At 44.1% G+C, this 14,485-nt stretch overlaps 8 protein-coding genes across 8 annotated transcripts; 4 read left to right on the top strand and 4 right to left on the bottom strand.

Moving 5' to 3' along the window:
• Positions 1 to 229: 229 nt before the first annotated feature.
• WALSEDRAFT_61500 (hypothetical protein) lies at positions 230 to 2,223 on the bottom strand. The gene is made up of 6 exons (XM_006960524.1): positions 1,781 to 2,223; positions 1,511 to 1,731; positions 1,022 to 1,465; positions 659 to 975; positions 488 to 616; positions 230 to 444 (listed from the first exon to the last, which is right to left on the bottom strand). Exons 1-6 carry the CDS (start codon positions 2,211 to 2,213, stop codon positions 246 to 248), a joined length of 1,743 nt encoding a protein of 580 aa, XP_006960586.1. The 5' UTR covers positions 2,214 to 2,223; the 3' UTR covers positions 230 to 245.
• Positions 2,224 to 2,365: 142 nt separating this feature from the next.
• WALSEDRAFT_58778 (hypothetical protein) lies at positions 2,366 to 6,224 on the bottom strand (the record flags this gene model as incomplete). Its single annotated transcript, XM_006960522.1, has 2 exons — positions 2,366 to 2,686; positions 2,734 to 6,224. The coding sequence occupies one exon, from the start codon at positions 6,222 to 6,224 to the stop codon at positions 4,119 to 4,121; it is 2,106 nt and encodes a 701-aa protein (XP_006960584.1). The 3' UTR covers positions 2,366 to 2,686; positions 2,734 to 4,118.
• Positions 2,366 to 6,224, top strand: WALSEDRAFT_61498 (hypothetical protein). Its single transcript, XM_006960523.1, has 3 exons — positions 2,366 to 2,686; positions 2,734 to 5,306; positions 5,352 to 6,224. The coding sequence occupies exons 1-2, from the start codon at positions 2,387 to 2,389 to the stop codon at positions 3,889 to 3,891; spliced, it is 1,458 nt and encodes a 485-aa protein (XP_006960585.1). The 5' UTR covers positions 2,366 to 2,386; the 3' UTR covers positions 3,892 to 5,306; positions 5,352 to 6,224.
• A 642-nt stretch (positions 6,225 to 6,866) lies between these two features.
• Positions 6,867 to 8,721, top strand: WALSEDRAFT_61497 (hypothetical protein). The gene is made up of 2 exons (XM_006960521.1): positions 6,867 to 7,701; positions 7,749 to 8,721. Exons 1-2 carry the CDS (start codon positions 7,115 to 7,117, stop codon positions 8,680 to 8,682), a joined length of 1,521 nt encoding a protein of 506 aa, XP_006960583.1. The 5' UTR covers positions 6,867 to 7,114; the 3' UTR covers positions 8,683 to 8,721.
• Positions 8,722 to 8,832: 111 nt separating this feature from the next.
• On the top strand, positions 8,833 to 9,470 carry WALSEDRAFT_34088 (hypothetical protein). The gene is made up of 3 exons (XM_006960520.1): positions 8,833 to 8,900; positions 8,943 to 9,011; positions 9,061 to 9,470. The coding sequence occupies exons 1-3, from the start codon at positions 8,868 to 8,870 to the stop codon at positions 9,418 to 9,420; spliced, it is 462 nt and encodes a 153-aa protein (XP_006960582.1). The 5' UTR covers positions 8,833 to 8,867; the 3' UTR covers positions 9,421 to 9,470.
• Positions 9,471 to 9,527: 57 nt separating this feature from the next.
• WALSEDRAFT_66412 (hypothetical protein) lies at positions 9,528 to 9,969 on the bottom strand (the record flags this gene model as incomplete). Its single annotated transcript, XM_006960519.1, has 5 exons — positions 9,528 to 9,605; positions 9,649 to 9,720; positions 9,765 to 9,809; positions 9,860 to 9,907; positions 9,952 to 9,969. The coding sequence occupies 5 exons, from the start codon at positions 9,967 to 9,969 to the stop codon at positions 9,528 to 9,530; spliced, it is 261 nt and encodes an 86-aa protein (XP_006960581.1).
• Positions 9,970 to 10,072: 103 nt separating this feature from the next.
• Positions 10,073 to 12,588, top strand: WALSEDRAFT_66411 (AAA-domain-containing protein; the record flags this gene model as incomplete). The annotated part of the gene is made up of 8 exons (XM_006960518.1): positions 10,073 to 11,680; positions 11,730 to 11,819; positions 11,865 to 11,945; positions 11,993 to 12,058; positions 12,105 to 12,145; positions 12,194 to 12,299; positions 12,346 to 12,432; positions 12,478 to 12,588. The coding sequence occupies 8 exons, from the start codon at positions 10,073 to 10,075 to the stop codon at positions 12,586 to 12,588; spliced, it is 2,190 nt and encodes a 729-aa protein (XP_006960580.1).
• On the bottom strand, positions 12,478 to 13,809 carry WALSEDRAFT_61496 (protein serine/threonine phosphatase 2C). The gene is made up of 3 exons (XM_006960517.1): positions 13,760 to 13,809; positions 13,446 to 13,715; positions 12,478 to 13,401 (listed from the first exon to the last, which is right to left on the bottom strand). Exons 2-3 carry the CDS (start codon positions 13,603 to 13,605, stop codon positions 12,623 to 12,625), a joined length of 939 nt encoding a protein of 312 aa, XP_006960579.1. The 5' UTR covers positions 13,606 to 13,715; positions 13,760 to 13,809; the 3' UTR covers positions 12,478 to 12,622.
• Between the last annotated feature and the right edge of the window lie 676 nt (positions 13,810 to 14,485).

Here is a 14,485-nt window from a genome sequence, read left to right as displayed (position 1 = left end):
TCATGCCTATTCCTGAAGTATCAAGCCATCATCTATTCCGCCAGGAGATATCGACGCTCGACAAAATTTAGCAGAAGAAAGTGCTTAACGAGGTTGAGAAGGATGATGTACGCGGACTCACAGAGTTTGTAATAAACCCTCCTAACAGCGATATTTAAATGCCATTCGTATTCTAATCAAACGAGAGATTCTATGCATAATCATTCCATTCATTATAATTGTACATATCTCGACGCTTTGATAATTTACCAAGTACTAAAATCGCTAAAGTTACTTCTCTCTTTCTTCTTCTTCGAAGGTGCTGGATCAGGATTCGCAGGTCGTTTCAGTGATAGGTATTTTCCTACGCCACCACCACCAGTGCCTCCTAGTAGCTCTTTCATGTTGTCATCATGTTTGATCGGTTGTGATCGCGTTTGCTTTTCACCAAGGTTGGTACCAAACCTGATGACAGATAAGGAAAATAATGAGAAGCATAAATACGTACCATGTTGTTCTATTTTGCTCTTTTCCAGCTTTTATACGTGCTCTGTACTCTTCTTGGGCATAATCACCTCTTTCCTTCTTCAATCGCTGGGCTAGTTTGTCTTTATATTCTTCAAATGGATCCGTGAAGCTTTCTTTTGGTTAGAACGTTAGTCGAATTACGGGTACTCACATTTGAATTTCCTCCATTCTGATAGTCCGCATTGGCCGACTAGTCGCTTTATCAACTTGTACAGTTTCCAGCTGAGAAAGGGTCTCCACACCGCCAACCAAATGACCGAACACGGTGTGCTTTCCATCCAGATGAGGTGTAGCTCTATATGTTATGAAAAATTGTGACGTATTAGACGAAGGGCCAGCGTTAGCCATGGAAAGCACGCCTCGTGCATCATGCTTGTAGGCATTTTTGCGGTCATACTCATCACCGAATGGGTTTCCATAGAAGGATTCACCACCTCTTCCAGTTCCAGATGGATCGCCGCCTTGAATCTTAGCTAATTTAGTAAACCGGACAAAATTATGACACAATACTTACCATGAAACCAGGTATATTCCTATGAAAGGTTACGCCATTGTATTTTCCACCACGAGCCAGCATTAACCAATTGTAGCATGTCTTTGGAGCCTTCTCACAGTGCAGTTCCACACTAAGAGGGCCAAAGTTGGTGATTATCCTAGCATAAGCCTTACCCTTGGCTTTGTCTTTACCGCGCGCACCTGCAAGTTTCTCAACTTCTTGGAACATAAGCTCATCCTCATCGATCAATGCCGATTCATTCTTCGATTGAGGATCGAGAATGGTGGAAGTGAACGATGCAGCTGTGCGACCAGTACTATACTTAGCGGCGTTATATGCCTTGGAACCTGTTTGCGATACATCCGAAGTATCACCGGTAGATTTTGGAAAATGTGTTGGTGCTTTCACGAGATGACTGTTGTCTAGGTTTTGGCCTACATGCATGTCCTTATCTTTGTTTTGCTTAAACATTTATTAGCAAATAATTCAACAATCGAATATGCCTACGTTATCTGAGATCTTCTTGAGTACTGCACTTGCACCACCAGTGGCATTCATGTTGATCATTCCAAGAGGATCATTCAAAACCTGCTCGGCTTCTTTATCGGTGACGGCTTTTTTGTTCTGTATGTAATCAAGCTCATTTTGATTTCTAGGATTATGTGGGTCCTGGAGAGTGATGATGTCTGTCTTCTTGAAGGGCTGGCCAGAGAGCAGATCCTCCCAGACTTGAGTTAAATTGTTAGAATACTACTAATACTCAATCTTAAATCTTACATTTGGCCTTAATATTGAGTTTCTCAACTGCGTCATAGGAGAATACATTTCCTGAGGTAGCAATCGCGACGATATGGGTATGCTCGTTAAAAGTTTTGAAGGTAACCGGATCGTAATAGTCTCCGGTAGCATTCTTGTGGTAATGCAACTTGATAAGGTCCTTAGTTGATAATGGATTCCCAGACGCTGGGTTTGTACCATACTTTCTCAAATAAGGGAGAATATTGACGAGATCATACACGGTACCGGTCTCTTTTGCTACAACAGGGTTCTCAAATGGCGCTAAACTGAGAGCGCAACAATCGAATGGTAAAGCTTTAAAACCGGCTTCTGCGTGCTGCAAATAATTGTGTGCACCTTTAGAACTGAGATGCTGACCTTTCACCCCACTCCATTCGCTCTGTGTCACGTATAACTTATCAGATTTGCCCATAGTATCTCGTGGTCAGAGAACAAGATTAAGATAAGCGATAAACGAGAGATCTAGGATTATAATGACTAAATATACAATCATAATAGTAATGTATTACTAAAATTATACGCATCTCTACTCTTCTAAACCTTCACACCTTCACGCAAACGACCAACGAGAAAATATCGAGCAAAATGCCGACGCAGACGCCTCCGAGTAAAAAATCACCACCGGTGTACACATCTCTTTATCGGACGTCTCCTCCACCTTCAGCGCTACATCTACCTACGCTCGCTGCTGTCGTCGCATACGGTGAATATCTAGAGAAGGATTGGACGCCATCGCAGGCGCTTAAATGGTTCAAAGTTGATGGCGATTGGACAGAAGCCAGTCATTGGCGCGGGGAAGCCACTATTGGAGGCAGAGCTGATGGTCGATTAGGCAGGCTGATCTCCCGATGTATTCAGCCCGCTCAGAACCTGAAAGGATTGGATGTCAGTTGAATATCTACCGTACCATCGCCTTTATTGACTGTCTATAGTTATCACTCCCCAGCATCTACTTACCGCCCAGTTTGTTCGAAAATCTACCGGGGACGTTGACGCACCTCTCACTCAATCATCTAAGTTGGCGCTTTGATCTTAGCAGTCTTGTTCCGCCTAGAAGCGAGAGTATCACTCTTCTCACCTCGCTAAACCTCAGTAATCTCCCGTCTGTATCTCGGGATGCTCTAACGCTGTTATTACGACGAAACCCATCGTTGCAGAGCCTACGCTTAGTTAATTTAAACATACGGGATTCTTCGACGGCTTACGGTCGGTCTTTCCTCTCTGAAGCCACGACATCACTCAGCGAACTCCGTATCTTGGAAGTACGCAACGTTTGCTGGACATCTCCACATGGATTATTTCATCTGATACACCCATCACGCAATTTACACACTTTGGTACTCTGTGGTTCCTTCCCTCCTAGCAGAAACCCGCGCATTGCACCTCCACTCGAAGGTGCTGATGATACGACGAGTATGCCATTTAGAGCATACTTCATGCACTTCCTTCCACTATTTCCACATCTATCTAGACTCGAAATTGATGGTAAAATTTGGGGAAAGGAGCGTGACGGACTTGGTTTAGTTGAAGTACTCGGTCTCGGCGCAGACGTCGGTCCACCGAGCGACTGGCAGAGATGGGAAGTCGAAGAAGCCTGGAAACCGACCCAAGTTGATCCTGACTGTGGTGTCGATGAGGACAGAGAATGGGTTATGGCTGAAGGTGGTAAATGGGTCTGGGTATCTGACGCTGAACCAATGGACGAGAGCGAAGATGAAGATGACGAGCACATGCTTTCCGATGAAATTTATGACAATGACATGCTTCCACCGCCCGCATCATCCGCACTGAGAAGGTCAACGGCAAAGCTTTTCGCGTCTCTCCAAGAATCGACCACGCGCTCTCTAGAAGCTGCTTTCACCGCACCACCAGCCGCAGATGGTGACCTTCTGCGTGATGGAGAAGCATTTTGTGGAGTTGTACTTGATAGAGTTGAAGAGGAGGTTCGTCGGATGAGAGACTTTGTAAGAAGAGGCGGCGTTCGCGCTGGTCAGCAGAAACGTCAAATTCAACAATATCAATCATCCAACAATCAAAGCAGCCCAGTCGATAATGTAACAAATGGTCTGGGCAATTTACAAGTAACCTAATATACTTAATATCGGAGTAACTCTCTTTTTGTCACTTTATTCATGTTTATACATACAAGAAAGATATATATTTGTAAGTTGGACAACTATTATGGGAAATATTTCTGCTAAAAGTCCGTGTATCAATGCAGTAGAGTAAATTGTCTTGTATAAGAAAAATGTTCTTGGCGATGTGTGAATGGTGTTAATATTCAATATAAAAAACCCGTGGATATTTAAAAAATTTGTCATGATTGCTCGTTTTTTATATACTGTATATTCTGAAGAATGATACTGTCATTAGGTTGACATTGTGCTAAAATTGTTCTCTTCTCAAGTTCATCACAAGAAACTTTCACTTTGGTCATCATTTTATCAAGATCGGATGATTCGCTTGTTGGATAAATTGCGATCATTTCTTCTATCCCTTTGAGAATGTTTCTAGCGACATGAATAGCTCTCGTGAAAGCCGAATCCAAGGCCACCAGATCGAGGCATCGAAGAGCTTGACAGATAAGTGCGACGAAAATCATTGGCTGATTAGCAATCGACTGTTTATTGATGATATGATCCCAAATCAGTGAGTGTGCATCAAGCCATTCGCGGGCCCGTTGTCTAGTGTAATAATCCGAAGGACCAGTGTTAGTACCATCTGGATGCGAAAACTGACGCGTCTTGGCCGTGAGGATCAACCTTGTGATGAAAGCGACATTGCTTACGTGCCATCCATGCACGCCCCTGTTACAACTATGAAGGTTTGCCAAGTCGCGCTCAATTTTGTCAACCTCAGCACTTATTTTGTTAGCTCGCATGTGAAGCTCGAGTGGGGGAAGACTACGCGATAGACGTGTCGCGGCGTGACATAACAATTTCAAGCGGTCAACGAAAGCCCAGAGTGTGTATCTCGACCATCTTCGCAATCCTTCTTCCGGTAATGACAAAACAAATGACTCGGCGGTATAAAAGACACCATAATTCGAACTCTGGGAAGTGTGTAACGTTGCAACGGCGTGCGGATCCAACATTTGGAGATACCATCCGTTGTTAACTGTCCCCCAAACAACCCGCCTAATCTCCTCCTGGTGTATGTGCGACTCAGAGACGTTTTCAGTAGCGAATTTGGGTATATGTCTAAACCTGATGGCATCGTCTTTCCGCGTAACATGCGAAGGCTGAGCCCAGGATTGGCAAGGACAGGTGGACGAATCTTCCGTCGAGTGAAGCGGAGGCTGGAGGTGCATATCGTTAAAATTAATTACTTCCTGCTCTGTCGTGCTAATAGGAATACCATCGTCATCGAAAACGTGAGCGACTTTGTCAGCATCGAGGCATGTGAGTGCGAGGTTTTTTATAACTGCATCTGCTGCATAGAGTGGTGCTGCTAATCTTTTAATATTGAAAGTACCGAGTGGGAAAGATTCGTAGTATTGGAGTACCTGAGTGAGATCAGTTTGTGTGCAATCACAAAAAGCGCTACCTACGACGGCACTCTGTGCAATACCGACGGTAAGTCTTCCGGTCATCATTGCTGAACGAAGAGTAGAATGGGCACGGTCTGCCATCACATAAGCGATCTGAAATTGACCCTGTAAAGCATGACTGATAGCCAGGAGAGAATGAATGAGTGAAGGTTCGACATTTACGCGTCTAGCTGAGTCGTTGATGTTGTCGAAGAAATTGCTAATGTTGAAAAGTGTTGCAATGAAATCACAACGAGAGAAGACAAGCCACAGGTCGTCAGAAATTGATTTGTTAACTTTCGTCCTATCTTTCGATTGATTGACATTACATCTATCATTGACGAGAAGATCCCAGAATGTTTCTCTTTCATAACTCGTGTTCGGACTAATAAGAAACTGCGGGGACGGAGGAGCGAACTGAGTAAAGTGTGCAAATTGCGTATTAGGCGATAGAAACGCTGGTGTTGTTACGCTATTGAAAAGATCATTTGAGTGTTGGCGAGAATGACTCGTAAGTGGGGGCCGTGCAGCTGTGGATAGAACGGGAGTAGACGATTGCGGAGAATGCGTGTACTGCTGCTCGTCAAAGCTTGAAGACGTAGACGTACTCAAAGACGTTCTCGGTCTCTTCGTCACAGGTTCATCGAAACTATCAGATTTCGACTTTGATTTGTTGCGTCGAGTGACGATACGCGGACGCTTATCCTTTCCTCTCCGCCTAACAGTCTGCTCGTATACGCAAGCTACCCCCCTCTTCAAGCACCGCTCACAGGTGTTTGTACCGTCACCGTTACAGCGAGATTTCATCGATCTGCATTCCAAGCAGGCTTTCGTTGATCTCGTTGGCTTCTTTTCGTTGTCCATTTTATTTCTTTTGTTGTCGCTGTCCTCCATGCAAAGACGCACGGACAGACTTGATAGTGTGAATCCAAGAAACGAAGTAGGGATATATAAGAGATAATAATATGTATAACTATTTATGACGTATAATAGTTTTATAGTGAGGATATCTCGTTAGTCTGACGTATTCTCTTACTAAGAAACTTCGATGTCAGACTCTAATTCAGCAGATAAACAGGAAACAGATAGCTTAGATAGCGTAGAATATAGAGATGTTAGTAATATTCTACTTTATCAGCCCATTCTAACCTTCTACACAGCTCCAGCGTGCTCTTAGCTTATCTCAGGAGGAAGTCCAAAAGCAAAACAGTACTATAGAAAATACTGCACTTAGTACTCTACCGCCAGGATCTTACGCAGCCCCTGTACCCAACCATCCCCGCACTCCATCGGTCATATGCAATGACGACCAGGAACGGAGTAAACCTAATCATCCGCAACAGATATCCCGATTACAACAGAAAGTAGACGAGGATAATAGCATACCACCAAACCTAGAAAAACTCATAGAGGATAACTACATCGCGAACTATTTGTCATTTTTTGCTAGACACATATCCTCCGTCTCAGCCGCCTATAACTCGACAGAGCCATACAAATCCTACTCCCGCAAACCACAGCTCGGTGATTATGCCTACAAAACCGATGCGCAGCTTGTCAAAGAGCGTGCACTAGCTGCGCGAAAAAAGAAAGAAGACGCACAAAAAGAAGAAGCGGACGAGGAAGCAGAATCTAGTGAAGCAGTTACTGAAATCCCACACGACACAAAACTTGGTCATGACCACGAGGGTGTCTGGTCTAGTGCGGATGTTTACAACCAGGACGCTCTGATTGATGTTGAGCAGGAAAGTGAGCACGACATTAAGCAAAATCAGTCCGACGATATGAGCAAGGAGGAAATCGACGACACTTCTCATGAACAGCACCGCATAGACTATCTCGCATACGGGTTGGCTTACTTTCTCTACAAAGTTGAACAATATCTACCAGTAGAACTTGACCAAAATCCACACCAGCAGTTTCGTTACGCTAAGTTAGTCTCAAATGTTGAGCGTCTTTATGTAAATTTGTCCACAAACTCAGTCATGGATGGTATGAAACAGTTTGGAAATATCATTATGTGGAAGAACCGCCCATTGACATTCCTAGTCGTAACTATATACCTTACGCTTGTTTTCACGGACATGCTCTTGAATACAATCATCGCTGGTGTCCTGATTGGAATTACCTCTAGGAAAGTTTTCCCCCCATCATCTTCTTCTCAGATAGAGTCAAGCAAAGATGAGCAGGAACGCGCTAGGGAGATTGTTGACTTGGAGGCTGAGTTTGGGTTAGATGTAGACGGCAATAATGCCCCGGGTCAACGCGAGAAGAGCATGAAGGAAGCATACAAAGCCATAACTGAATCACATGGCCGTGAAATCCAGCTTGTGACCGGAGATTTAGCTGACTTTATCGAAAAGTTAAAGAAGTGAGTGTGTCACTTAATCCATAGTACTTCTAACGTGAATAACCAAGCTTATACCTCTGGAGAAAACCAAAAGCAACGCGCAACTTCATACTCAGAGCAGTACTGCCAGCGTTAATTGGTCTGCAATTTATATCCCATGCTGCCCTAGTGAGGGGTAGCTTAGCAGGGCTAGGTTTTGTTATTTTCATCTGGATACCAATCACGATCAATTACCCGCGCTACAGGCGCATGGCATGGAATATGCCTGAGGTTCCGACGGATGCACAGTATGCGCTTAGTGTGATGCGCCAACGCGTGCGTAAAAATGAACCACTTCCCGTACTCGCCGACCCATTAAAGAAAGAGACCAGAAAGAAGACAGATGCACCTCGCAATCCGAATAACGACAACACAGATAGCACTGAAATCATCAAGAGCCCAAAGAAGGGCGGTAGCAAGTGGTCACGAATGGCGGCGTCTCTCCAACGCGGCGGGAAAGCAGCAGAGCGAGGCACAGATATGATAAGCCAAGTAATTAATGGCGATAAAGGTGTTTTTATCAGACAAGCGCAAGAAGTCTGGGCAAGCAGGAATGACGAGGACTCTGAGCGCACGTCTGAGATGCTATCGCAGGAGAGCGATAATGGATCAATAAAGAGCAAGCGTCACATTGGACTGGAGCCATCAAGGGTCGCTTATCTGCCTCTCAGGTCGACGCATTTCGCAATACTGAAGTCATCGCCAGGGACGCTCGCGCTGAACTCGAGTGAGCTACGTTTCAAGCCATTCAAAGGGCCTGACGTTGTAGTGCAGCTGGACGCCCTGGTGGCTGTGCGCAAGAATACGAGCCTGCGTGTAGGAGTCGAAGTCAGCAGCGGACTCGAGCTGAGCTGGGAGGAGGAAGAGGATGTGAAAGTGATGCGACTAACAAATGTAGCACGGCGGGACGATGCCTTCAACCAGCTCGTCGCCTGCTCGAGGAATGTCTGGGTGGATAGCTAGCTAGCATAAATAATAAGCCTGTAGAATAAAAATTAAAAGAATGAATGAAAGAATAAATAAATAAAAACTATTATTTAGTTAGAAATTTATAAACTTTTTGAATTTTTGATCGTGAGTGTAAAATCTGAGGGCTCACTTCGCTTCTTCTTCCAGGCAGTCAGTCAGCACAGAGTTAGATAGGCGCGATGGAGGCACAACAACTCAAGACTTTCCCAAAGGTGCGTTGCTATTTTCTAGTTAATATCACTAACCTTGAATAGCAACCTATCTTCCAAAACTCAAAGACCCGCGGTAACAAGAAGGTCACCAAGGACCGTCGCTGGTACAAAGTTAGTAGCCACATCTTACTAGTACCGTCATCTAACAGCAGAACCTCAGGACGTCGGTTTAGGCTTCAAGACTCCTCAAGAGGCTGTCACCGGCACTTACATCGACAAGAAGTGCCCATGGACCGGTGAAGTCTCCATCAGAGGCCGTATCTTGACCGGAAAGGTCGTCTCTACCAAGATGACAAGAACTATCGTCATCCGTAGAGAATACCTTCACTACGTTCCAAAGTACAACAGATACGAGAAGCGCCACAAGAACCTCCCAGTCCACGCTTCCCCTGCCTTCCGTATCGAAGTCGGTGACCAAGTCGTCGTCGGTCAATGCCGCCCACTCTCAAAGACCGTCAGATTCAACGTTCTCCGTGTCATCAAGAACAAGGCTGCTGCTAAGGCTTTCGCAAAGTTCTAAACGCCATTCTGTAGCTTTTTATGTATAGGTCTTTGTTAAATACAAGAAAATCTGAAAATAGGTGAAATCTGAAATGAAAATTCGCGATTTTGAGGTTACTTCTGACTTTATGAGCTGACGCTTTTACGATGTTCATAGTCATGGCCAATTGATAATCCACGAGCTCTTTGGCCATACAAGTGAACCTATCTTTCTGTTAGATCCGTCGTCGCTTAGAGCCCCACTTACGCTAGTAACATCCTGTTCAGCGTCATCGTCGTGCAACTCTCTATGCTTGTGCACCAATTGTGCTCTCTCACTCTGCTTTCGTCAGTTTATATTGTGTCAAATAATTTCCCACCCACAGCTAATGATTCTAAGTGACTAAGTGAATTGCTGTCGAAGCTCGCCTAGGAGGTGTCTATCAGTATTCCTCTTATAGTTGAACGGTCGCACTCACTCTTTTGGCTACGTTGACAGCTTCTTCCAAGATGTTGTGGTTGTTTGCCTTCGTCTAAGTCACTGTCCTCTATAGTTGAACTCTACACTCACTTCGAGACTATGTGACATGATCGTTTATGTACAACTCGCTACTATTTACCGGTCATTAATCGAGAACAATCGCACACGTGATCAATTAATATGACATCATTGACGTTCTTAAATTTTTACAATGATCATACAGAATATAGGGAATGCAGCTAATAATAGACAGAATAACAGAATTTATATAAATAACACTAAATTGAGAGAAATTCGCTTACAAATTTCGCAATTAGTCGTTATAGAAGCGAATTCTTCCTTCATCGTTGGATCTGCATGGCCAAGTAACACCGAAGACGAATTGATTGGTGTACATACACCCTTATTCAATCAACTAGGTGTTAATCAACCTACTAATGTAGAAATTCTGACTGACTTGTCCAAACTCAACCTTATCCCGATATCTTCCATTTCAATAGACACGGATTTACAGCTCGATGATAGGCAATCTAGATTGCTGCAAGCCTTAATAAAAGATTTCCTCGTTGAGTTGCGTTTCTTGAAGCCCGAATTCAAGTTCTCTCTTCATTTCAAGTCTAAGCTGAACCATTTCAAGGTTTTAGACCTGGATACCGGCCTTTCGACCCTTGCACTCAATGACAACAGAAGAGCATATGAAGTGACACCCTCGACGACCATACGTCTTAACTCATCCACCCAGAACGAGTCTCTGACATCACAAGCCACGTTGATAGAACCATCCACAGAGAGACCCCTCATAGGTGGTCTGTCCAAGCAGATCAATGAGATATCTGATTTGATTGGCTTACCGCTCAATTACCCGGACTTATTCACCCGATTTGCGGTCAAACCACCGAAAGGTCTCCTCTTACATGGTCCTCCAGGTACTGGTAAGACGCTCCTTGCTCGTTCCGCAGCTACAATTTTGAGTTTGCCAATTCTTCTCGTAAATGGACCCGAGTTGTCTTCAGCATACCACGGCGAAACCGAAGACAACCTCCGCAAAGTATTCACACACGCTCGATCACTCACACAAAACAAGGGCGTTATAGTAGTTATAGATGAGATCGACACTCTCTGTCCTAGTCGCGATGGCGACGGAAGCACAGGCGAAGTTGAGAAACGTGTTGTCGCGACGCTACTCACAGAGCTCGACGGGATGAATAACGGAAAGGATACTAACTCTCCAAGCGTTTTCCTCATAGGTACGACAAACCGTCCTAATGCACTCGATAGCGCACTTAGACGACCAGGGCGTCTCGATCGCGAAATTGAAGTAGGAATCCCCGATGCTAGTCAACGCTACGAGATACTCACAAAACAAATAAATAGCATGCCACGAAATGTAACCGCCGAGGATATTCACAGTGTTGCTACAAAGACTCATGGATTCGTTGGTGCAGATCTCTCATCATTAGTCCGAGCAGCTTCCACGCGTGCAATCAAGCGTTCTATAGAGGAAAAAACTGATGCATACCTTCAAGTTCAAGATCTTGTCGACGCCTTGCCGCACATCCGTCCATCTGCATTGCGGTCAGTCCAGCTAACGCTCCCTGAGACTCGCTTCAGCGATATAGCAGGTCAGGAGCACGTCAAGAAGTCTCTCGAGCAAAGTGTCATCTGGCCTCAAAGACATGCTGACACATTTGTAAGGCTCGGCCTGACCCCACCTCGTGGCGTTCTCCTTTACGGTCCTCCGGGATGTTCGAAGACACTCGCAGCGAAAGCCTTAGCGGGTGAAAGTGGCATAAACTTCCTTGCTGTTAAAGGACCAGAAGTGAGTATATCTCGCCCATTTTATATTTCCATATTCATACTTTTAACAGCTGCTTGATAAATTCGTGGGTGGTTCCGAGCGCGCTATCAGAGATATTTTCGCGAAAGCAAGAGCGGCTGCTCCATCTATCATCTTCTTTGTCTGTCACATTTGTTGTTCATGATAAATCTAACTAAATAAATAGGATGAGATTGACAGTATCGCCAGTGCACGTGATGACAACTCTTCTACTACCTCTGGAATGGTCGCAAGTATGCTTAATGAGGTGGGTTGACACTTACTTGTAAAATATTTTACTAACGACAACCCAAGATGGACGGTATAGAGGAACTCAACGGTGTAACTGTCCTGGCTGCTACAAACAAACCGCAAGTTATAGTGAGTTTATGTTTAGATCTTGCTTATGTGTAATAACATCGCTAAGGACCCTGCTTTGATGCGTCCCGGCCGACTGGATAGGATAATGTCAGTACATTGTTCATATAATGATATTCTCGACTGACACTCATTTAGATACGTCGGACCTCCTGAACAAGAGGCTCGAAAGCAGCTCTTTGCACTACGCTTGGCCAAGATGACAGTCGAGGAAGGTATAGATCTTGACGAATTGTCGAAGATGGTAAGTATTTGCCAAGTCGGAAAGTCCATATATAATACATAGACAGACACAAGGATGTAGTGGTGCAGAAATAGTCAGTATCTGTCAAGATGCTGCAATGAGGGCAATGCAGGAAAGTCTCAACGCTGAACATGTGAGTGAATTTTTCGTGAAACTTTTACCTGCTAATATATGATAGGTTAAGAAGCAACATTTTATCGACGCGTGCTGGGCAGTCAGACGCCGGATTACGACTGAGATGCTAACCAGTTTCGAATCATGGCGTGATCAACAAGCAGCAGTCATGTAAACTGATGATATAGAATAATACATAAATTACAAAGTTACTGTCTTCTCTGTCTGACACTATCTGGATCATTTGCAAGCTGCAATCTATAATCACGTAAATCGCGAGTCTTGTCTCGACCTTTACCTGCGGTCATAAATCCGGGGAGAGGTACAGCGAGCGCAGAGCAATTGTCATCCGCGCCTACGTCTATGGCAAAATCTACAACTGCTTGCGCTGCTGCCTGTGCTGCGCGACCACGTACAAGCTGTTGAGCAAATTTCGAACGAGCTACATCAGCAATTTCCTGTATAGATATAGTATTGAGGATGCCATCACTGACTAATATCGCTAGACTGTAATTCCGCCCGTCGATTTCTGAACTTCTGGTGTGCGGTTCAGCAGTAACACCCCAGGATTTGTACTTTGCATCGCCAATACTACGAGTGTTCGCGATCTGGCCTAGTAGTCTACTTTCACCGTAGCTATCCTGAACGAGAGCACCACGAAAGTGTTTCAACCTAGCTGCCTCGCCTATATTATCAGCGTGGTCGTCATCTGTAAGACGCTCAACAGTGCCTGAGTGAGCCTTAACGAGGAGAATTGCAGTATCACCACAGTGAGCAGTTGACATTTGCAGACGTCCACTAAATGCATAAGATGCTGGGGGGTCATCTAAACTCTGTAGGAGAAGAACGGATGCCGTCGAGCCACACATGTAGGCCCTATTTTGTGCATCTGTTATCGCAGCTTTATCAGCCTTCAAGAAAGCGAGCATGAGACGCTCTTTAATAGTCAGTTCACCGCTATGCCCTTTGTCGTAGGGGAAATAATTTCCTGTCGTCATTTCAGCAACGTCAGCCAGAGAAGGCTAAACAGACCATATACGCGGAAATAATCAAGTAGGCTCCAATCACGTTTACTAATACGTTCAATTAAATTCGCCAGATGGTCACGTAAGTATTGTGAAACGAATGGACCGCCATGTCCGTCGAATATCCCAAAATACGCACACTGATTGTCTTTCATTGAAGGTGTCATTGGTAAATTGAGAACTTTCGCGGATAGTGCATCCTCTTGATACAGTCGTTGCCCTCGACTGCTCGCTATTCCTACCGCTTTTGGTGGCTCAACAGTAAATGACCCAGTGCCTGCAACATTAGTATTATGAGTAATTTAGTATTAATCTACACACCAAGGACATTCCTGAATTTGTAACTCGTTGATATTCGCCGTACATTCCCTCTCATGGGTGTCTGATGAGACAGTTTAGCGAGAATATGACGAATTAGATAAAAATATTTTAATTTATCATTTGTGAACGTTCATGTAGACTTTGTTGGTAATTTTGTTATCCTGTAATTGTACCAGAAACCTCTAAAACGTTTATCTGAAGCCCTATCGAAATGACGACAGTGATTAGGAGGAGCTTTGAGTTCTTACAATATCTTTTGTGACTCTCAACTAAGTAGCAGGATCTTTTTTTTTCTTTGTATTGTCATAAAAAAGTCAAATAGCAGACAAATGGAAGCAAAGTTTATTTAACGAGTAGGTGCATACATTGCAGCTTTATTTTATATAGTACTGCTGAGTTATTTTACTTACTACGAGATATCTCTCTAAATCTTCTGTATCTGGGGTTATTAGTCTACATAACAATATATCACAATACTACATTGTTAGTGTGATTTGTATTGCTTTAACTAGGAATGTACTGGATTTCTAATTGCAACCAATTTTAGTGTTATCGCGAGCTAAGTCAGTTAGTTTAACGCTGATGTAATTATAAATAACGTAAAATGCTTTCTCGAGAGACTCTGATATTATCCTATGTAAAACGTATCTCACGAGATATCCTATTGTAACAAATCTATAACTACAACTCGCGTATTCATGCTTATGAGCTGGCCGACATCATTAA

Source organism: Wallemia mellicola, assembly GCF_000263375.1.
Source record: "Wallemia mellicola CBS 633.66 unplaced genomic scaffold WALSEscaffold_29, whole genome shotgun sequence".
Classification (NCBI taxonomy): domain Eukaryota; kingdom Fungi; phylum Basidiomycota; class Wallemiomycetes; order Wallemiales; family Wallemiaceae; genus Wallemia; species Wallemia mellicola.
The sequence above is the reverse complement of the archived record's forward strand: the minus strand, read 5'-3'. Positions and strand labels throughout refer to the sequence as shown.